General features: G+C 48.3%; 1 protein-coding gene across 3 annotated transcripts in view; it reads left to right on the top strand.

The window, feature by feature from the left end:
• Positions 1-19709, top strand: part of MED12 (mediator complex subunit 12) — a 41267-nt gene extending 21558 nt beyond the window's left edge. Inside the window, exons 18-44 of one of the 3 annotated variants that reach the window (XM_068205334.1) lie at positions 57-200; positions 965-1128; positions 1269-1400; positions 1947-2174; positions 2374-2518; positions 2796-2916; positions 3595-3696; positions 4414-4527; positions 4794-4957; positions 7659-7838; positions 7989-8060; positions 8338-8498; positions 8590-8751; positions 8836-8947; positions 9167-9256; positions 9682-9791; positions 10280-10415; positions 10661-10822; positions 11352-11729; positions 12061-12211; positions 12400-12605; positions 13042-13119; positions 13322-13539; positions 14126-14282; positions 16914-17090; positions 17257-17338; positions 19282-19709. In XM_068205334.1, the coding sequence (XP_068061435.1) occupies positions 57-200; positions 965-1128; positions 1269-1400; positions 1947-2174; positions 2374-2518; positions 2796-2916; positions 3595-3696; positions 4414-4527; positions 4794-4957; positions 7659-7838; positions 7989-8060; positions 8338-8498; positions 8590-8751; positions 8836-8947; positions 9167-9256; positions 9682-9791; positions 10280-10415; positions 10661-10822; positions 11352-11729; positions 12061-12211; positions 12400-12605; positions 13042-13119; positions 13322-13539; positions 14126-14282; positions 16914-17090; positions 17257-17338; positions 19282-19325 (3990 nt within the window). In that variant the 3' untranslated portion in view covers positions 19326-19709. Of the gene's footprint in view, positions 1-56; positions 201-964; positions 1129-1268; positions 1401-1946; positions 2175-2373; positions 2519-2795; positions 2917-3594; positions 3697-4413; positions 4528-4793; positions 4958-7658; positions 7839-7988; positions 8061-8337; positions 8499-8589; positions 8752-8835; positions 8948-9166; positions 9257-9681; positions 9792-10279; positions 10416-10660; positions 10823-11351; positions 11730-12060; positions 12212-12399; positions 12606-13038; positions 13120-13321; positions 13540-14125; positions 14283-16913; positions 17091-17256; positions 17339-19281 lie in introns of all 3 variants that reach the window. The other 2 variants (XM_068205333.1, XM_068205332.1) reach the window with 2 other exon arrangements.
• Positions 19710-22365: the final 2656 nt, after the last annotated feature.

The raw sequence follows: 22365 nt of genomic DNA, 5'->3' as shown, positions 1-22365 counted from the left end.
CCTGCTGAGGGACTTCTGGAAGGGGAGATAGACTCTGTGTTGTCTTGCACTTGCAGGTATCTCGAAATGTCTTGGAACAGATCACCAGCTTTGCTTTGGGAATGTCATACCACCTGCCTCTGGTGCAGCATGTGCAGTTCATATTTGACTTGATGGAGTATTCACTCAATATCAGTGGTCTTATCGACTTTGCCATCCAGGTAAGGGCAGTATGCTCAGGTGCTCCCTGGGGAGGGGTTTGTCCACCTGAGAGGCAGCAGATCTGTGCTGTGATAGTTGGCCTGCTCTGGTCATCACTGGGGACGCTCTGACCAGTGCCATGGAGGTGGTCAGATTATATGGTCATTGTGATGCTTCTGGGCTGCAGCTGTCAGGAATAGGTTGTCTGTGGCAGATAGTCTTGCATGTTCTGTTCTGAGGATTATTCTTCCAAGGCTTTGGGCTTGTTTCCAAAGGACTTGCATTGCATCTCTGCCCCTGGTTGCAGTAGGACCTTGTTCTGAGTGAGAAGGGGATTGTCTGTTCTTGGCACCTTGCCTACCTTGCTCCCCTGGAAAGATCCTTGGCACATGGCAGCTCAGGCTGCCTTCTGGATCCCACTAAAATCCTGTTGCTGTTTCTGCAGCCTGTACCAGGTGTCTCTTGAAGCCTAGCTGATGGAATTGTGGGTGTTAGTCTGGAAAGGATATCCGAGTGAGACTTAATGCAGGACAGAACTACCAACAAGCTGCTTAAAACTGCCTGTGGCCATATCACAATTACCCTCTGATGCCTAAGCCCTGACAGCCCCTTGTACTGCCTGAGACGTTTTGCCGACTGTTCTGGGGTGCATCCCTAAGCAGAAAGTGCCTGGCAGTACCTTTCCTGGCAGGTCCTGTAGGCTGTGGGTTTGGTGTGCCTCCTCCCTTTCTGACCATACCTTACCCCTGTGGCTGTTGAAGGGTTTTTCTGTCATTGGGTGCAGTTGCTGAATGAACTGAGCGTGGTGGAGGCAGAGCTGCTCTTGAAATCCTCCGACCTTGTTGGCAGCTATACTACCAGCTTGTGCCTGTGCATCGTGGCTGTGCTGCGGCACTACCACTCCTGCCTTATCCTGAACCAGGACCAGATGGCTCAGGTCTTTGAAGGGTAAGGGCATCTCCCCCTCTCTGTGTGTAAGGAAGCAGTATGTGTGCTGGGGGTTCCTAAGGGGTATGGACTATATCCTTCCTAAAAGGCAGCTACTTGGTGCCTGAGGGCTCAGCTCACTTTTTTTTGTCTCTCTGCAGTCTGTGTGGGGTGGTGAAACATGGCATGAACCGCTCAGATGGCTCCTCAGCAGAGCGCTGTATCCTGGCCTATCTGTATGACCTGTATACCTCCTGCAGCCACCTCAAAAGTAAATTTGGGGAGCTCTTTAGGTGAGTCTGATGCAGCTGAGGTGCAGTGGGTACTGCCCACTATAGCACCTTGACTTAAACTTTGCTTTTGATCTTGTTTGATGGGATTGCTCCTAAGAAATTCCTTGTTTGGAAAGGAATGGAGAACAGAACAAGGAACATCATTAGGCCCCTGTTTGTGTCATGGTACAACTGTGCCTTGTGGTTTGGGGCAGCAAACTCTAAAAAGTGTGTAGTGGATTTACGCCCAAAGGCGGGTGAGTGGATAAATTACCATAGGTTTCAAATGACTTACAAGGAACTGAGTCTCCTCCCCCCAGAATAGGAGTACTGATATAAATTTTCTAAACTTCTGGTTGATGTGGAAAATAAACTGAATGCTCAACATGTCTTAGAATGCAAGCACAGAAAGGAATGAATAGAAAATAACAAATTTATTGGTCTTTATTGGTACATAGGGATCTTGAGTTTCAACATGTTCTTTCCCAGAGAGGGTTTGCCTTTGCTTACCAGAGTTCAGTGGCCGCTTAGTTTTTTGTGTCCTAATCACTTTTCTGTCCTGTTTAGTGACTTCTGCTCCAAGGTGAAGAACACAATCTATTGCAATGTTGAGCCATCTGACTCCAACATGCTATGGGAACCAGAGTTCATGATTGACACCATTGAAAATCCATCTGCACATAACTTTACGTACACCAACCTGGGCAAGAGCCTCAATGAAAATCCAGCCAATCGCTACAGTTTTGTCTGTAATGCGCTGATGCATGTGTGTGTGGGACACCACGATCCTGACAGGTGAGAGGCAGAGCTTTCATGGTTCTACTGAGAAAGTAAATTCTTTAGGTGAGGGTAAGGAAACAGTGGCCATATCTTGGCTGTCTTGGGGTGTGAAGAAGGGAAAACCAAGGCTGGGGTCCTTTAGAAAATCACTGACCTGATGGCATGCATGAGTAGCAAAGCTGACCCTCTGCTTTTTTCATTATTTGTTTAACAGGGTGAACGACATTGCAATCCTGTGTGCTGAGCTGACTGGCTACTGCAAGTCTCTAAGTGCCGAGTGGCTGGGTGTGCTCAAAGCTTTGTGCTGTTCCTCCAATAATGGGACCTGTGGCTTCAATGATCTCCTCTGCAATGTTGATGCAAGTGCAAACATTCAAAAGGGGAAAAGGAATTGAAGCAGGAGTGGAGGGATCCCTTGGGAGAAGGCAAAAGTGAACAAGGGATGGAGGCTTTGTCTTCTGAGGGCAGGGAAAAGGCTTTGAATACCAGGGGCTGTCATTGGTGTTTGCAGCCTGGGCAGACCATGGACATTGACCAGGGGTTATGGGCCCTTCTGCCAGCCAGCTCCTAGGAATTGCTGACAGAGGCAACGAGGTAGAAGCTGTTTGGATCACTGGCTGATCTCCTCTCTTTCAGGTCAGTGACTTATCTTTCCATGATTCCTTGGCCACCTTTGTTGCCATTCTCATTGCCCGGCAGTGCTTGCTGCTGGAGGACCTGATTCGCTGTGCTGCTATCCCCTCACTCCTCAATGCTGGTAAGTGCATCCCTGCACAAACCTGTCTTACTCTCAGTTCTGGCCAAAACACTTGTGCTTAATGCATACTTGGTGAACTCTAGAGTTGTGATACATACCTCTAATACTTCTTTTATACTTAATAACTGAATGTGGTGCTTTAGAGAATTTTGGGCCTTTTGATTTCTATCAAAAACTGGTTGTGCTAAGGTGTTTCACTGCCCTGCTCTCTTGAGTTTGTGTGCAAGCTGAAATAAACATGGGGAGCTGTTATCAGCCTCACTGTGTGACCATTGTACTCAGCTCTGAACTTCAGAAGTATGCCTCCCATTGATAATAATGTTCAGCTTAGCATTTTGGCTAGAGCAGCCAGCTGGGCTTACAGCACCTGTGCCACTGCCTTACTCTGCCACCAGCCTTCCTATCTCTGCTCTGGAGATTGTAGCATCCAGACACTTGACAGGGTGAAGTTGGAAAGATGGAGCAAGCAGAATGCAGTGCATGTCACTGGGGATAATAGTGAAGGATTTGCTTGCTTGCATGTTAACTGCTGCACATGCTCCATATTTGTAAATACTGTAAGGCTGCTGCAGCTTCTCGGCTGGCTGCTCCAGGGCAGTGCACTGTGAATAGCTTTTGGATTGAGAGGCAGCTGTCCTGGTGCTTAAGAAATCTCAGTTGTCTCTTTTCTTTACATAGCCTGCAGTGAACAGGACTCAGAACCAGGAGCACGTCTGACCTGCCGGATTTTACTCCATCTGTTTAAGACTCCACAGCTGAACCCATGCCAGCAAGATGGCAGTAAGTGGATGAACCTAGAGCCTTTCTTTATTGTGAAAGTACTAAGGCTCTTGCACACCAAGGAGAGATATGAGACCTTACGGTTAGAGATCATAACCTGCTTGCTTTGAATAAAGCAGGCAAAGCCTTATGCACTTTCTTCTTAGGACAAAGAACAGTGTCCTTCCATTTATGTCACTCCATGGTAGCCAGGCCCTGGGGAGAAGGTTCTTGGAGGCAGGAAACCAGCCAGTAGAGGTGGCCTTGCTATCACTAAGCCATTAGAGTAATGATCACTACTTCTTTTGTGTCTTGAGCTTTGTATAGCCTCATAACTTGGTGCCAGAAGCTGCTGTTTTACAGGACTCCTTTTTTGTGTGATGATGGAAACATTCCAGGAAGCTCTGTTCTTGGCTTCTCACCAGTATCCTGATAGCTCAGTTTTCTAAATCCAGCTTGTATTTTAGGTCTAGGGTACTGTTGGAGCTTGGAGTTCATGACACAGGCTCTGCACCCCATTTGGATTTCATGCTTCAGTTGTCACAATGTGATTGGCACTATGCTTCTTGAAACTTAATTAAATGGGGCCCCATGTTACAGTTAGGAAAGGAACTGGCCTCGGGATTCTCTGAGCTGGATTTTATGGTACTTGCTGGCACTGGCATAATTCAGGCAGCTCTGGAGCCCTTGCCTTTCTCTCTTGCTAAGTATTGCCTTTCCCCTTTGTCCTCTTTGCAGACAAACCCACTGTGGGAATCCGCTCTTCCTGTGACCGTCACTTACTGGCAGCTTCCCAAAATCGTATTGTGGATGGAGCAGTCTTTGCAGTGCTGAAGGCTGTCTTTGTTCTGGGTGTGTACCTGTGTTAGCCTCAACATAGAACCATGTTTTTCAGGGGAGTGGGAGAGCAGCCCTGTGTTGTTTTGTTGGCTATGCAGAAGGCCAGAGGAGATCTGTTCTGGTGAATATGTAGTGTGTCTGTAGCTGTAAACATGCTTTGAGTCTCCTGGCTGCAGAGAGGTCACTGATCACCGGGAGAGTTTACAGAATCTCGGGATGTTTTTTGAGTCAGACTTTGTGGTTAGAGTTGTTGTGTAACACTTATGCTTTCCTTTTAGGAGATGCAGAACTGAAAGGCTCTGGCTTTTCCCACCCGGGAGGTGTTGATGATCTCATGGATGATGAGCTGGGCACCAGGAAGGCTGGTGGCCGGGTAGTAACTGTAGAAACAGCCAGCTTGGATATTTATGCCAAGTATGTACTGAGGAGTATATGTCAACAGGTGAGTTTGTCCCATCTCTAGGTGTGTCCTTATTGCTTCTGCAGACAGTTACATCTCACATGCCTTTCTTCAGGTTGGGTTTGGCAGGTATTTCTTTGAAAGATCAGTGAAGAACCTGCAGTGTTTCTGTCATGTGACAGTACTGAGTATTGCTCACTGTTAGCAAAACACAGAGACAAGCAGTGCTCAAGAATTAGGTGTTGCAGTATGCAGGGACTGCATCCCCTTTGCTTTGGCAACAGCACAGGGCTCCTGTCCAAGGAGGGGAGTGCTGGGAGTGGTAAGCTGAGATGTGTGCTGAAGGCAAAGAATGAGAATGACAGACAGATGGTTTATTAAAATGATAAATGGTGTCTTTCAGGATGCTGCCTAAGTGTTGCTAGCAGCTAGGCTGTTAATGTATCCCTGGGCTTTGCATTGCTCTGATTAGTTAATTAAAACAACAACAACAAAAGCCTTTTGCTTAGCCTAATCTGACAGCACCAGTATTTCTATTCCTTTGTGGAAAATTGACACTTGAGGAGCTGAAACCTGGCTAATAATGTTGCAGAGCAGAGTGGCCATGCTGTATGAAAATGGATGTTGAAAGGTATCCTTAGCCTTGGTTATAAGTTTATTCTCTCAGCAGGAAAGACATGGTGTTACAATCTGAAACCTGTATTTTATGTTACTAATGTGTAAACCCACCATTAGTGCTGTGTGTTGTCCTCGTGCTATTGTTTATTAATTGGCTGACTGCATAGCAATGTTACCAGCTTACCAAAAAGGAATTGGAACCACCTGTTTTTAAATATAAATTCAACATTCTTGATATCACTGAAACCTGACTGTAGCATTTACAGAAGTAGATATTCCCTTGCTGATCAAAGTCTATACAGGAAAGACAAAGTCCATATAGGAAGCAAGTAGAGGTGTTTGTGCACAGCAGGGAGTAGCAGTGTCAGGTACCACTGCTCGTACCAGTTGTTGGCAGCGCTGATTATGTAGAAGTAAGCGTTCCAGCAAACACCCATGAGTTACCACCACCAGATTGTGCCAGAGCTCCTGCAGGCTTCCTGCAGCTGTAAAGGGCTGATAAAATGCTGTGTTTAATATTAGCACCTCTTCTGTGAGCAGTGAACTTCCACTATCAATGCCTAAAATTGTAGGTTGTGATTTCTCAGTCACAGGTATATATTTTATAATAGATTTCATTGTGAGTGGATTAGGAAAAAGAGCAGATTATAATTAAAGTTTTTTTTCATAGACTCATAGAACAGTTTGGGTTGGAATGGACCTCAAAGATCATGAGCCGGGCCACGTTCACTATTTCAAGTTGCTCCGGGCCCTATCCAACTTGGCCTTAAACACTCCCAGGGATGGGGCATCCACATGTTCTCTGGGCAACCTGTTCCAGTGCCCACCTTTCAAACCTGTCCAAGTCCCTCTGGATGGCATCCCTTCCCATCCAGCATGTCTTTATACCAATAAAGTGGATTGGAAATGAAGCCTGAGTTCTTGTAAGAAGCTGAGCAAATTATAAAAAGAGTCTTCTCAAGGAAATGTGTATTGCTTGGGCAAGAAAGAGAAGATTATTATCAAGAGATTGTGATGTAGCAGCACTGAAGGGGGAAATGCAATGGGCAGTGGAGAGGTCAACACATCTCATGTGCAAACTTCATCTGCAGTGAAGATAACGATCTAGGCTGGGTTTCACAAGGATTTCAAACCAGAGTTTTGACCTTTTCAGTCTTTGTGTTTCGGTGCTTAGTTTGCTATGCACTGCTGAAGGGTCTTTCCAGCTTTTTAGGCATAGCATAATGAACTGGGTCCTCATCTCTTCTTTTGTTGTCACTTCTCAGTGGAACAATTCTCTGATCAGGCTTCCTCTGTAGTTGCAGAAGTGCTTATACAGCAGTCCTCTGTTGATTTTAATTTAATGAATTTGCCTAATTTTAAGTATGAAAAATTTCTGCACTAACAAATGCTGCAGGTTAACTATCAATTGAGTGAAGTACCTACCTCATGTTTGGCAATTACTGCCCTTATTATTAGCATACATTTAGGGAGCATCAACTGAAATCAAGAGGCTGACGATAATAGTTTTCTATCTACCTTCTCATAATATGTGACTTTATAAGGGGCTTGCATCCAGTCAGTCACTTTCCTTTCCAGAGTCTGAGAAGTTAAGTAATTGGTTTTTACTAAGTTTGGCAGTGTGTTTTCCATCACTATTTGAGAATTAAGGTGTGTGCTTTTCCCCAAGACATGTTCTGGTTTAGTGCTAGCTGCAACCCTGAGTTACCTAACTTAGGACAGCTCCAGAGCTTTGTTGTGCTGGAAATAGACTGAACAATTTTAAGTGATCCCTTCTGATCTTCTGAGCCCAAGTGGCAGTGTGGAGGAAGCCTGGACAGGGTAGTGGCTATGTACTGTTAAATCACACCAATATTTTCTCAAAAGAAAGAGCAACTACTGTGTTTCATTACTGCTGACTTGTCAAAGTTTGTTTCCTCTGTTCTGATTACTGTGCTGTGCCTGATGCCTGCTGAATGAGGATAGTACAGTTCATGAAGAGAAATGATTATCAGGCATAACTGCATACTAATAAGGCTTTTGTGATTTTGATGTGTTCCGTGCATCTCTCTGAGACTGAAAGCAGGGGCGTTGGTTTGGAATCAGACATCAATTTGACTGTGCTGACTCTGCCTTCGTCTTGCAGGAGTGGGTAGGAGAACGATGTCTGAAGTCTCTCTGTGAAGACAGCAATGACTTGCAAGATCCTGTTCTGAGCAGCACACAGGCCCAGAGGCTGATGCAGCTGATTTGTTATCCACACCGGCTCCTGGACAATGAGGAGGGAGAAAATCCTCAGCGGCAAAGGATTAAACGCATCCTACAGGTGCAGGCTGCTGGCAGAATCTGAGTGTCCTAGTAAATGCAGCCCTCTGAGGGGTCTGACACTCGTTACGGTGGGACCTGAGGGTGTGGGTTGGTGTAGTCTGAACTGAGATAAGGAATTACGTGAAGTGTGTATGTGTGTGCATTACAGAATTTGGACCAATGGACCATGAGGCAATCCTCGCTGGAGCTGCAGCTCATGATTAAACAGACAGCAAGCAATGTGAGTTTCTGCTCAGAGGGGATCATACAGGGGAGGATGAAGTGGCTGCTTGTGAGTCAGTGGGGAGGTGGCCTGGCATAAGTGGGGATAGGGAGAAAGTAAACAGTGAGGGAGTCAGGCTGTGGAAGCCAAGCACAAGAAGGAAGCAATGAGTCTGAGACCCCAGAAGCAGCAGCCATGGCAAGGTTAGCAAACTGAGTTCGTACTGAGTTGAAATGTGAAAGCAGTAGGTGCTCTCAGAGAAGGACTTGACTGTCTTTTTCTTCCCTACATGCAGGAGATGAACTCCTTGTTAGAAAACATAGCCAAGGCCACCATTGAGGTATTCCAGCAGTCAGCAGAGACCAGCTCTGCTAGCTGTACTGGTAATGGAGTCAACAATATCAGTAGCTCGACAAGTGCTACACCTGCCAGCAACAAATCCAAACCTATCCTCAGGTAGGTGTAGAACCAGCATGCAGCTCTCCTGTAGACAAGTCTGAATCTTAAATTGCATTGCAAACAGCTTTCCTCTGCTGTGTTGTCACAGCTCCCTGGAGAGATCAGGAGTGTGGCTCGTGGCCCCTCTGATTGCCAAGCTTCCAACATCAGTGCAGGGCCACGTGCTGAAAGCTGCTGGAGAAGAGTTGGAGAAAGGACAACATTTAGGGTCATCATCCCGCAAAGAGCGGGACCGCCAGAAGCAGAAGAGGTGAGTCCAGGGGAAAGGGCAGGCAGTGTTTGCTGGGCTGGTCCCCCAGCCTGGCAGTACAGCTCCTTCTCTGTTCTCTCACAGTATGTCCCTACTGAGCCAGCAGCCATTTCTGTCACTGGTGCTGACGTGCTTGAAAGGTCAGGATGAGCAGCGGGAAGGCCTTCTCACCTCTCTGTACAGTCAGGTCCAGCAGGTAGGGGTCTTGTTTCTCCCCTCACTTTTCTCAGGAGCTTGCTCCTCCAGCAGACAGGTTCGGGAGCATGGCCTCAGGATGTTGCTTGTCTTACCCTCTTTGGTATAGGGAGCTTGAGCTGACCATTTCTGAGTCACCAGACAGTGAATTGTACAAGCTGCTCTCTCTAAGCTTCAGCATACAGCTGGTGAGGTTTGTCCTCTCTTCTGTATTTCTTAGATTGTTACAAATTGGCGAGAAGATCAGTACCAAGATGACTGCAAAGCCAAGCAGCTGATGCATGAGGCCTTGAAACTGCGGCTGAATTTGGTGAGCAGTTGCAGAAAAAGAGCTTAACCATCTGGGGTGAAGAGTTGTCTGCCTTTTTTTCCATTGGAACAAGCACACACTGCAGGGTCTATATATGTCCTGAGGCAAGGAAGTACGAGAGACACTTGTGCTGCTGCTCTGTCTTGGGCCCTGAGTAGGACAGGGTGCATAAATAAACTCCCTTGCTCTGTTTCATCAGGATGAAATCCAGAGACTTGGTCTCTTTTGTAGGTGTGCCTTCCCCTTTGAATGCCTTTGCAGCCCACAGCACTACTACTTGCATCTGAGGTTTGGCTGCTGACAGCAGTCTTCCTCAGCTCTCAGTAGGAATTAAGCTCCTTTAAACTCTGGTTTAAGCTCCTTTCTCACTTCAAAATCTCACTGTTTTTTGATGTCCTTGTGACTAAATTCCCTTTCTCTGCCAGGTGGGAGGAATGTTCGACACAGTCCAACGCAGCACACAGCAGACAACTGAATGGGCCGTGCTTCTCCTGGACATCATCAGCAGTGGCACTGTGGACATGCAGTCAAACAAGTAACTTGGAGTCTGACTTCTGCTCTATACACTTCCCAAGGGAGGCAGTTGTTAGCATGGCCCTGTTTCTCTGCTGGCTGTTTCTCTAGATGATCTGTCAGAAGTGACAGCTGAAAGAGGCTTCGGAATAATAGCAGGCTACAACTTAGATCCTGATAGCCAAGCACACTCTGCCATATTCAGAACAAACTTGGCTTTCCATATGCAGAGAGATATGCAGGGGAGAGCTGAGTCTGCTTTTTAGAGATGCTGAATGGATACAGAGGAGTCCAGTCTTCATCTGTGATACTGCACCTTACTCAAGTGGGAGTAAAACTCAAGTGTGGTATATAAGGAAAATGAGGATTAGTGGGGGAGGTTATTCTGAAGACTGACACTTCTAAATGTGGGTGGAAGTCTTGACAATCTAATAGTGTTTGATGTTGCAACGATGGCAGAGGCTTTTTATCAGCTTTTCAGGTGACTGACCTTTCTGCTCTCACCAACAGTGAGCTCTTCACCACCGTGCTGGACATGCTGAGTGTTCTCATCAATGGCACCCTGGCTGCTGATATGTCCAGCATCTCTCAGGGCAGCATGGAGGAGAACAAGCGGGCATATATGAATCTTGTCAAGAAACTCAGGGTGAGGGACACCAGGCCCTGTATGGGGACCAGAGCATGCTGTGTTGTGGTTGTTCAGCTATGCAGATTTCTGTTTCTGCTGTTTAGATGAAGTAATGAGGGTGGCCCCTATGACTCTGTAGGCCTGAAGGGTATAAAGGTGAGAAGTGATGCAGGGATGGAGGCCAAAACCAGAAGAGGCATAGGTGGGTTTTAGATGGTTTTTCCTGAAAAATTCTTCAAGTCCTCTTTGTTCCACTTGTGCAGAAGGAGCTGGGGGACCGTCAGTCTGACAGCCTGGAGAAAGTGCGACAGCTACTGCCACTTCCCAAGCAGACCCGAGATGTCATCACATGTGAACCTCAGGGATCCCTCATTGACACTAAAGGCAATAAAATAGCTGGCTTTGATTCCATCTTCAAGAAGGAGGTAAGTGAAGCATTTTTGTCTGTATCACAGCACCTGAGTGCAGGTGTCACCTTGTCCTCTGATGCCTTAAGTCTGCACAGCTTGGGAGGCATCTGTATGCAGTGCCTCATTCCCTGCCTCTCTTCCTTGAAGTGGCTGGCTGCACACATAACCATGTCCAAAAAGGGCAAAGCTGGGGTGTTAATGCTTGGGGATAGCATGCTGCTGTGACCTGAGATGTTAACTAAATTTGGGAGTTGTATTTATGCTTATATGAAGTGTAAAAGAGAAACACATAATCCCTGTCACATAAGTTAATGGCAGAGCCAATGTGCAGGAAGCAGAGAAAGATGGAATGAAGGAGACTAGACAGTTGATGAAGCTTTTAGAAATGACTGCTTTGCCACCTGGAGGAGCAAGGAGCATTAGCAAGGACTCAGACTGTTTACTTAGAGATCTTGATTAAAGCCTGACAAAAGCACAGAGTTACCTGTACCCTCATAGGAGCAACAACGGGGACTTGAAGGTTCTTATCTCTTTTGCTTTAAAGGGTTTGCAAGTCTCTACAAAGCAGAAGATTTCTCCTTGGGATCTTTTTGAGGGTTTGAAGCACTCAGCCCCGCTCTCCTGGGGGTGGTTTGGGACAGTCCGGGTGGATCGCAAGGTGTCCAGGTTTGAGGAGCAGCAGAGGCTTCTTCTGTATCACACACACCTGAAACCCAAGCCCCGCAGTTACTACCTAGAGCCTTTGCCACTGCCCCCTGAAGAGGAAGAGCCTCCTACACCTGTGGCTTTAGAGCCAGAGAAGAAAACTGCTGAACCAGCCAAGGCTGATAAAACAAGCTCCAATCCTGCCACCTCCACTGAGGAACGCAAGAAAAAACAGAGCAAAACCAAGAAACGCAACCAATCTGCCAGCAAAACTGAGGTAATGGAGTGTCCAGCAGCTCTGGATGTCCCATGTCCACCATTCCTAGTCACAGAACACTCCCTAGAGTCTTCCTGAGGAGTCTGAGAGTGGTGTTATGGTGAAGATGCGATGTGTTTTCCTCTCAGCTGGGAGTACTGGAGCTTTATCCTGCTCTTTCTAGCTTGGGGCAAGGCAAACACTTTCTTAATCCCTGATGGGAGGAAAGGAGTCTGCCCAGCTCAGATAACATGCTTGGCTCCCTCTGTGGACTTTTCAACCCTTTAATAGTCTTCCTTCATTCATGAATTCCCAGTGCACATTGATCTTTCTAACTGCTTTGTCTTTGCAGGACTTTGTGTTGGGCCCTAGCCGAGGGGTTTCATATGGAGTTGGCATGCCTACAGATCTCTTGCATCATCAGTCAGGAAGCACCATGTCAAGGCTGGCATATGGGCAATCACCAGTGGGTCTCTATGCCCAGAATCAGCCTCTTCCAGCAGGTAGGTGCACTGGAGAGCCAAAAACATTTCACCTCTTTGGGAACCTTTTCTGTGAGATGGTGCTGTGCAGGACCCTTCACTTTCTCCTTTCGCCTGTCACGTCTAGGTACAATGATGAGCGGTCATTCTGGAGCTATGAGGTGCAGCAATAGCTGTGACTGCTCTGCCTGTTTCTCTTCCTCTTGCAGGTGGCCCTCGCCTGGATACATCCTACAGACCCGTACGCATGCCGCTGGGAAAACTGGTTCAGAGTCGCCCTCCCTACAGTGGTGTGCTGCCTCCAGGGATGGGGAGCATGATGGGCATTGACCCCTCCTACAAGCCAGCAGTATACAGGCAGCAGCCTCCAGTGTCCCAAGGACAGATACTGAGGCAGCAGCTGCAAGCAAAGTTGGTAAGTCAGAGCTGTGCTCTTGCTGTTGCTGACTCCACAGTATAGCATGGCCAGGCTGTTTGATGCTGTCCCTTTTACCCAGAACTGCCCAACTCTGTATCTGCTCTTGAAATACATTCTTTCTTGTCTGTTCCTCTGATGCCACCTGCTTTGTGGGCCCATGTCACTAACAGCTGGAGGAGGTTGTCATGGGGTGACCGCTGGGGAATGAGAGGTGCATGTCCTAGCTGGGGCTGGCAGTTATTTAGTGGCTTATTTGTCCCAGGTCAGGGTGAGACAGAAGTCATGAGCATGTGCCTGCTGTACAGCAATCTTGTAGGTTAAGCAGTGAAGCCACAGTGAAGTCTGGTTTAGTGGCAGCTGCTGAGAAGAGATCAGCAGTGTTCCTGCCCTTTGGAGATGTTGGAAAAAGCACTTCTCTCTTGCCTTCCAGCAGGGCCAGGGCATAATGGGCCAGCAGCCCGTACGCCAAATGGCTCCAACCCCGTCTTATGGAGCACTGCAGCCCTCCCAGGTAAGTGGCAGTGACTGCAGGTAGGGTTGGAATCTGGCTTCGGCACAGGGCAGCAGCTTTGTTCTTGCTGCTAAACCCTGAAAGCTCTTGGCTCCTCTCCCTAATGAGCTTCCCTGTGACACTTTTTACAGGAGGCTGATCTCCTATGTTCTGTATTCCTTTTCACCCTGTGACTAAAAAAGGCCTTTTTGTTTCATTTCAGGGTTACACTCCTTATGTCTCCCATATAGGCCTTCAGCAGCACCCCTCTCAGTCAGGCACAATGGTACCTCCAACCTACTCTGGTCAGCCCTATCAGAATTCCCACCCCAGCTCTAATGCTGCTCTAGTGGATCCTGTTAGACAGATGCAGCAGAGACCAAGTGGCTACGTGCACCAGCAGGCCCCTGGCTATGGGCACACCTTGGCCAACACACAGAGGTACCTCCTGCCCTATGGGATGTTAATAAGCTCTATTTCATTAAGGGTTTCCCTGTTCTGCTCACACAACTCTAACAGCAACCTACGAAAACCCTGTTCTCCATGTTGTACTTTGCTTCCTCAGAGAAATATCTTTATCCAGCTTTCTATCCAGGGAAGAAACAGAGAGGATGAAATTTGGAAATGCTAGTTGTAGGCAGGAAACTGTTACTAGCCAGAGAAAGGTGGCATAGAAAAGTATGAGGAAAAATTACATGGGAAAAATCATAGTTTTGGTTTTAAATCTAACCAGCAGATCACCATCAAAGGGCTAAATCTGAGATTTCCATTGTTCTTGAGCAGGCATAAGTCCAGCAGGAAAGCCATGCAGAACAGTGGGATGATGACTGTTACTTAGGGCTTCTAGAAAAGCAGGTTCTGTTAAGCCCTTGAGAGGCCCTTGTGTCCCTCACCTTTCTGCAGAGACAGCATGGATTGCAGGGGGCTATTTGGGCTGTCTCATTGATGTCAGAAGTTGTGTTTGGATTAAAGAAAGCTGGCTGCCTGTGAATCCTTTACTCCATGAGCTTGTCCTTTCCTCTTGCAGGTTTCCTCATCAGTCAATACAGCAGACCCCCATGATGAGTGGGATGAACCATTTGGGTCCACAGGGAGTCCCCTCAGGAATTCGACCCAGCCAGATCCTTCCTGACCAACAGCAGCAGCAGTACCTGAGGCAGCAGCAGCAGCAACAGATGCTGAGGGTGAGTGCTTGCTGACAGGAGGAAGGCTGCTGGAGCTGGAGGAGGCTTGCCCAGTGCTGCTTACCTCTGCCTTTCTGTGTCAGGAAGGATGTCACTCTGTTGGAGGCTGTCTGGGATAATTTGCTAGGCAGTTCTCCCTTCCTTAGAGCTGGCCACTCCTGATGGAGATTCTTGCTTCACTGCCTTGTGCCAGTCAGCCAGCATGAGCTAAAAGTCTGTTCAGTCTTCTGGCCTGTGTCCCACCTCTTCCTGCTCCAGCTGAGCCAGTAGATTGTGCAGAAAGTTAGCTGTTGTGCAAGTGTGGCAGGAGCTAGAAACGAAGTGAAAAGCCCCCTATCCACAAAAGAGCAAGAAAGTTGTTCAAGATCATCTTTAGGGGCATATCTGTATTTCTCAAGATCAAAATATGTATTGGTTACAGTTTTCCATTGGCAAAAAATCTGGCATGAATCAGTCCATATACTCTATTTCTTACAGCAGATGGTGAAAAATGATCCAAAGCCAAGTGTTAGACCCAGCTCTCTAGGTTCAAAGAAGATCACAAGGCATGAGTCAACAGACATGAGTATTCCACAGATTTGCATTATGATCTTATGAATATTAAATTCTTACATGAACTAAAGATATATTTCTAGAAATTATAGAAATGTGTTGAATTGACAGAGAAACACAAATAGTTTAATTGGTGAATCCAATACCTTATGACAAGGCCTAGCAAACCTGTGGAATATGGGGAGACTTTACATGGCACAGAGTGCTGGGTCTTTTTGTTCAGAGAGTGGCCTGAGCGAGACAGTGGTGCCTGCAGAGAGCTGCAGTCAGCAGTATCTGAGAATTGCTGCCTTGCACTGGACAAGAGAACTGCCTCTGGCATGGTCAGCAGCTTTTAGTCCTTTTGATAAGTAGTACTCCCTGACTATTCACTTTGAGTTTCTTTTAGCATTCTCCATCACTCATATTTAGAGGAACATGCCTCAGACAAATTGCTAACACTTCTCCTAGCTCAGTAACTTCATGTATACCTTCAGCTTTTAGCTGACTTTGCTTGGTTGCTTCAAAAACCCACAAAGGTGGAGTGCCCAAGCTATCCCATTAGTGGGACTCCTGCTGTGTTACCTGAGGTGTGCCTGGTGCTGGAGCTGACTTTCATGATGCAGTGGCTTGTGGAAAGGATGGGTGGCCTTTTGGTTTTCTTACACGGGATGGTAGGCAGCTGCTGCAAGAAGGTAGGGCTTGAAGCTGGTATCCTGGCTCATTTAGTCAGTCATCTGCTTTCCTGTGTAGCCAGGTTGCAGCGCCCATGTCAGGAACCTGTGACCAAACTGGTATAAGTTGGAAGGCTGTTCTAGAAACTCACTCCCTTTGAATTTGAATCCTTGATCCATGGAATCCTTGATCCAATGTGTTCATGACTGGTTCTTGTATGAATTCTTATTGTCCACTGTGTCCTGTTTACTGGCTGTTCTTTCTCACTGTCATTTGCCCAATGTACATTACTTGGGAGCACTTGCAGCTTCCAAAGGCCAGGGTTTTCTAACCTTCTTTCATAAGACACTGTTCTTTCTCCTGATGGTATTTTTCTTTGTTTTCTGAGTCTGCTGGAGGTTTGAACTTTGTCCTTTTGAGCCAGTGATTGGAATGGTAGCTACCATCATTATGTTTGGTTTCTTATGATAACATTAGTATTTTTTTACTTCTGCTAGGAATATTTTTTTTTTAATCTAGAGAGTTAAGAACTGCATTGACAGATGGGAGAATTGTCTGAAAATTAGGAGAAATGAAAAAACTTGAGATTTCTGGTTATCTTCTGACTCCAACACACTGAATATTCTTCTCAGCATAACTAATTCTGTAAACATTTGATTTTGAGCACTGAATCCAGTTTTATCCACATCCTTTTATTGAAGTGTAACAACAGCTGTTATGACTGGCAGGGAAGGACAGCAAGATAGATTGAAGAGTTGGGGGACATGACTGAGAAGGAAGGGCTGAAATAGCTGGATGTGTTGCATTAGAGAGACAAAGACAACAGGAGAGATAAGTCTCCAAATTTTTTATCTTAAAAAGAAAGGAAAAAAAAACCTTATCTCTTCTTATCCCTAGGCTGTAGGACCAGAAATGGCCTTAAAACACAACACGTGAAATTCAGGGTAGAGATTAGGGAAAACTCCAGTAGCAGGAGTAGCTGACCTGGAGTGGATTGTGTAAGGAGATTATAGGAGCTCTGTTGCTACCTCTGAAAAGAATCTGAGAATGAGTCAGGCAAATACTCATTATTCATTATTGCTGATCTTAACCAGGAGGCAAAACATGAACCAGCCAGCCTTTTGAGTCCTTAGTTTTCTATTCTTGCACCTTGTTTGCTCCTAGTAATGACCAGTAGACTCGGAGTTCTCTTCCTGTCATCTGTCATTACCACATCTTGCAGAAAACTTTGTTGCTGTCCCTGTATTTCTTGCCACTTCTCAGCCTGGGGTGGAGTCCTGGTGAAATTTGAGTAATTTAGGTACCTGTAAGGAAAATGGTGCATGAGGTGTTTTACTCCATGGAACATCATTCCTCCTTAAGCCCTCGGTGTGCCCCGGTGCTGTGTGCATTGCCCTGATGGTCCCTTCTCTTTTGTCTTCACAGCAGCAGCAGCAACAGCAGCAGCAGCAACAACAGCAGCAGCAACAGCAGCAGCAGCAGCCCCAGCCACCGCAGCCCCAGCCCCAGCAGCAGCCCCAGGTGTCCACAGTGCCTCAGCCACAGGCGCAGGGCCAGCCCCCGGGGCTGGGCATGCAGGCTCTTCCCCCCCAGCAGCCCATTGTGAGTGTTCCCTCGGAGGCACAGGGACGTGACAGTCCAGCACAGATCCAGCAGTGCTCCACCTGCATCCCCCCCTTTCTCCTTCCCTGAGCTTCCCAGGGCCTGTGTGAATGCTGAGGCTGCCAGCCAGGATGGTGTGGCTATAACTGTGTTTCTCTCTTTACAGTTCCAGCGCCAGGGCCTTCAGCAGACACAGCAGCAGCAGCAAACAGCTGCTCTGGTTCGACAGCTTCAGCAGCAGCTTTCCAGTAAGCCTGAGTGTTCTTGATCTTGTTGCTAGTCTCCTCCCTGCTGTTTTCTTTTGGAGGTACTCTGGTGTAGAGAAGTGAGGCCGAGCCAGACTGTCTGAGGACATAAATTACACTGGCAGGGAGGTGGCATCAGGACTTAGAGCTACCAGCCCAAGGGGGTACAGCAGCAGGGAGGGCAGTGCTTGTCAGCTTGTGAACAACCTTCCAGACCTTCCTCCTGCTGTCTGCAGAGGGACGAGGGAGCTGAGTCTTTGTAGGGAAGGCCAAACAGCTTTCCTGAAAGGATCCAGTGTGCAGCTTTAAAATCATCTGGGGGTATTTTCTCTGCTGCAGGTGACCTCTGAGGGCCACAGGGAGGCTGTAATCCTGGAGCAGTTGCTTGGTGGATGACCCAGAGACACTGTGGTCATGTTGTGAGCCAGACAAGACTTCTTGGAGGCAGGAGGAGTACTCTAGGAAGTGTAGCTGCATGCTTGCTGTGTTTGTGGTGGTCACAGCAGGGTAATGGCATAGATGTTTTTCAGTCTGGCACTGTGTTTCTATAGTCTGTATTGAATTACTGGCTGGAGGATCACAATACAGAATTCAGGGTCTACGCTGTTCCCTTCTGAATTGCCTGCTGTCATTGTATTCTGTCACCTTACTGGCTTTCCTGCTGTAAAAATGGCAGAAATGCTATGAGAATGCTCAGAAATGGACAGCTCAATTGATAGTTTTTTTGTTTTATTTTGCACTGAGAGTGAGACTGCCAGATCTGGTAATGTGTGGAGTGGGGAACTTGGAAACTGTGCTTATACTTGTTCCTGATGGAAAATTCTTAGTCCTTGTGGCCAAAAACCTCCCTAAACCAGGTTTTAATGTGCTAAGCTTCCCACTAGCCTGATTCACAAACAATAAGTCTGTGCCAAAGGATCTCAGCTGGGAGATTCAAATATAGGAAGACCTTGTATAAGAATCTGAATACAGCAAAACAGCCATATTTTTGTAGCCTTTCTGTACAGCAAATGGAGCTGTTGTGTCTGGAATAGATGTGTGGGTCCCATGCAGCCTTGTGTCAGCATTCAGCTTCCAGGCTGCCTCCTTGGGTTTGCCTCACCTCCCCCTGGAAGCACCTGGAGTTCTCATTTGTAGTGTCAGGGATGGAGTGCAAAGCAGGAAGGTAAACCAAAACCAGCCTGCATAGGACGGGGACAAGAGTGTTTTGGGCCCAGGATAGGCTGCCTTAGGATACACTCATCTCCTTTTACTTTAGTGGCTTAGGGTCACATATGCTGATGATGATGTTCAGGAAAAAGAATGACAGAATTTTATGTATCGGACGGTACTCATCTATACTGTGAGCACTGTAAATCACAAAACAGCAGTCCCAGCCGTATGGAAGTTCTTGAGGTTCTTGAATGTAACTTTACCATGTTTCCTGCCTTTGTGCCATTTGGAAGTCCTTTGGGCCTGTACAGAGATACTGACAGGAAGCCAGGAAAATTTTCTCTGAAACCTTTGGTTTCTGGGAGTGCTTTAGGATGAGTGACACTAGGTAGTTCAGCAGCTTGTATGGCTGCAGAAATTGTGTCATTTTATAGAGCTGACTTTCTTTCAAAATCAGAAATAATTAATCCATAAACTCATCTTCCCAGCTACTTGCCACCTTTCAGGGCTTTCTTATGGTCCTCCAATTCCACCATGAGGGATGGAGAGATTTTCCCTGGAAACTTCAGGATCAGGGCAAGAATATATATCTCTCTTCCTGAAAGAATGAGAGATCCTGGCTGTCCTGCTGCTCAAAGGCTCAGGCAGATCTGCAGCACAGGGAGTACCATAGTGGTTATATTTTCCTTCTCATGGCCTGTGATACTCCTCATGCTGCACTGGTGATGGGGGGAGGGGAATCTCTTTTCTGAACTAGACCTTGTGACTCTTTAACTCTGTCTTGACCTCAACAGATACACAGACACAGCAGAACAACAACCCATTTGGACGCTACTGACCTGTGGCACTTCAGCCTGATTCAGGAGGGGGACATCACTGTGGATGGATACAGCCTCTTCAGCCTGACCCACACTCTGGGGCAGCCCCCACCCTGTGTCCTTGTGCCCCCAGTGCTGCTGCTATCTGTCCCACAGGGAGATGCCAGGAGGAGCATTTTATTGTACAGAGAAAGTGTTTTTACTATCCAATTTCTACAAATGTTTATGGAGATCCCTTGTGGCTGATAGTCTCTCTTCCCACTTTGGTTTCAGTTTTTACTCAGTTTTTAGTATTTTTGTTAAAATAATGATTAAGACATTGTAAAATTTTGTACTTTATTTATACCAGATGAACTCCATACTGCAGACATTCTCGGATGAATACAGAGAGCTTACTTTGCAAACTGAGTGTGTATTCAGAGCCTGCCTTTCCTCCTCAGCACTCCTCCCAGTACAGCCCAGCAGCACCCTCCACACATGGTCTTCATCTCTTCCTCAATAGAACTAATGTCTGCATTTTTAGCTTTTGTGAAGGCTAAACAATTTTGTTTGGGAAGGAAAGCTCTTCCCTGTTTATTTCATAAGCTGATGTTCACATACTTGCAAAGGTTTGTGCAAGCTTTGTAGGATTTTTATGTTGATTAAGGGCTTTACTGGTAGTCCTGTTGCATGCTCCGCCAGGACAGCGGTATAAAGCGAAGAGGGACTTCTGTTGCAGGGTAGTTCTGAGCTCTAATGAGCCCAGCTTCCCCCACCACAGCACATAGAGAGATGCTCAAGCTCCTTACCTCTGCAGTCTAGGAGGAGCTGCAGACTGAGTGCACTCACAGTGCTGCTTCTTGTTTCTCATCACAGCAAGGTTTGGCTGATAAGCACCAAGGCTCCCCTGTTAGCTCTTTCCTGACAGCCATGGTGCTTTCTCTGCATGGGAAATGTGCATTCTGAACTTCTGCCCTGCTTAGTGCAGCCTGCTGGCATGAGGTCTGATCTTGGTGCTTGCTACTCCTGCTGTCTGTTGAAGCTGGAAGCCACCAGCACCTCTCTTCTCTCTTGGGTTCTTCCTCAGGAGTTGAACCTGTAGTCCCTGTCGTAGCTTTGCTTGACCAGCCTCTTCCTTCTGTCCTATTAGTGTGGGATAGGGTGAGACCACGAGGACTCAGCAAGGAGCTGCAGCTGATCTTCATCTGAGGGCATATAGTTCTGGAGGGTGGGCCACTGCATGAAGGCAAGCTCAGGGAACTGTGAGGGGTGGCAGTGCCCCTTGTCCTCATTGATGGGCCAGCGTCTGCTGTCCAAAGAACTGGAGCTTGAGCCCTTTCTTCCTTGGGAGCACATGTGAAGCTGCTCTCTGGGCTTGCTTGGCACTGCACCCTCTCTGCCCTGCTTGTCCCCAAACACCTGCACCTATGCCAGGCTCTTGCCGTGTGGCTGCAGGGCCATTGGAAGGTGTTGCTGGCCAGGCAACCCGCCGGCTTGATGAAAGGGACTCAGTTGTTCGTGAGGACAGGGGCTCCCTCTGTGCATCCCTGCTCGTCCCCTTCTGTGCGGATCACACCGGGCCAGAGCCCTGTCGTCTCCCCCCTGCCCCGAAGGCTGCTCTTGCCAGGGAAGCTGCTTGCCGGCAGCCCGTGCTCTGTGACCCAGAGCTGGAAGCCCTGCTCCTGGCCATGGCTGTGTTCGGGCCGCCCTTGCTCGGAGGGACCGGTGGCTGCCGCAGGAGGACTTTGTTCCCCTCATCTTGCCGCGGGGGGCAGACACGGAGGGGCCACTGCCCGGGGACACTGGGCACTGTCTCTGCCCACAACATGCCCCTCTTCCTAGTGTGTACGGTCATGGCTGACAGCCCCGTCCTCTGCCGGCCCTGGGCGGCAGCTGAGCCTGCGCCAAGCGGCATCTTGGATGCTCCTTCTGCATCGCTGCCGCGCCGGAGGTGGGAGGGGGGCGGCTCTGCAGCAGCCGGAGCGGGCCAGGAGGCAGCACAGCCCTGCTGGCTGGACAGGGCTGCGGTGGGGTGAGCCTCGCACAGCGCCTGAGGTGACGCGGGAGTGCTGCAGTGCGAGAACACCGAGTCGGGTGCTGACCTGCTGGGAGCTCTGAGGGAGCCACCTGGTGAAAGCACCCCAGGAGCCACCGGGGGTGAAAGGGTGAAACTTGTCCCTTCCTGTGGCCAAGTGCCTGCTGCCACGGGGCTCTTCATTGCATGGCCCAGCAACGGGGCCGGCCCTACTCTTCCTCTGGCAAAAGGCTTCTCCCAGCTGTGTCAGCTGCTTGGCAGGCCAGGTCTGTGTGGGATGAGCAGCACTCCAAAGCTCTGTTGTGGTGACAGACGCCGGGCTCCCACGGTGTCCAAGATCCCACACAGCCCTCGGTGGCTGCCCAGAGGTTTCCAGTGGGTGCAGGAGGTTCCAGGGGGACGTGGGGACCGGTGCAAGACCTGGTCACAGCACAGGGCTGTCTGGGGAGCTGTGCTCTGCCTGGCCTGGCTGCGTGCCTTGCAGCTGCTGTGCTGCACATTAGCACTGAGCCGCGGCCGTTTTAAGCAGGTCTGACAGCTTCCAGCCCTTCTGCTCCTTCTCCGAGTCGTGGCTAAACGCTGCTTGTGACAGAGCCAGAGACAACTGGGGCCATTTTAATACACATTGCCCGTCGAGTAATGCACACAGCTGCCCAGCTTCGGCCACCAGCCTAGGGAGGGGGTGGTGCCGGGGTGTGCCTGTTTGATGCTGGGCTCCCTGAAGGCGATGCCACACCTGGGCTGTGCCCAGCATCTGAGGAGAAGCCCGAGATTGCAACAAATCTTGATGCACTGGGGGGACGGATGGGCTGAAGCAGGCTCTGCCCTACACACCCACCCCACCCAGCAGCCTGGCACAGAGGGTCCCCATGGACCATACCCTGGGCAAAGGTGGCTTGTCAGGCACTGTCAGAACTGGTGTTGTGTGAGAAAATCGATCACTGCTCAGTCAAGCAACTGAAGCTGGGCGTGGAGCAGCTGAGTACCCAGCTCTCCTGCAGTGCTCATGGTGGGAAGTAGGCTATGAGGCACCACTGCAGCCGTGC

This window comes from Anomalospiza imberbis, chromosome 14 (genome assembly GCF_031753505.1).
Source record: "Anomalospiza imberbis isolate Cuckoo-Finch-1a 21T00152 chromosome 14, ASM3175350v1, whole genome shotgun sequence".
NCBI lineage: Eukaryota > Metazoa > Chordata > Aves > Passeriformes > Viduidae > Anomalospiza > Anomalospiza imberbis.
This window is presented reverse-complemented; position numbering and strand designations above follow the sequence as displayed.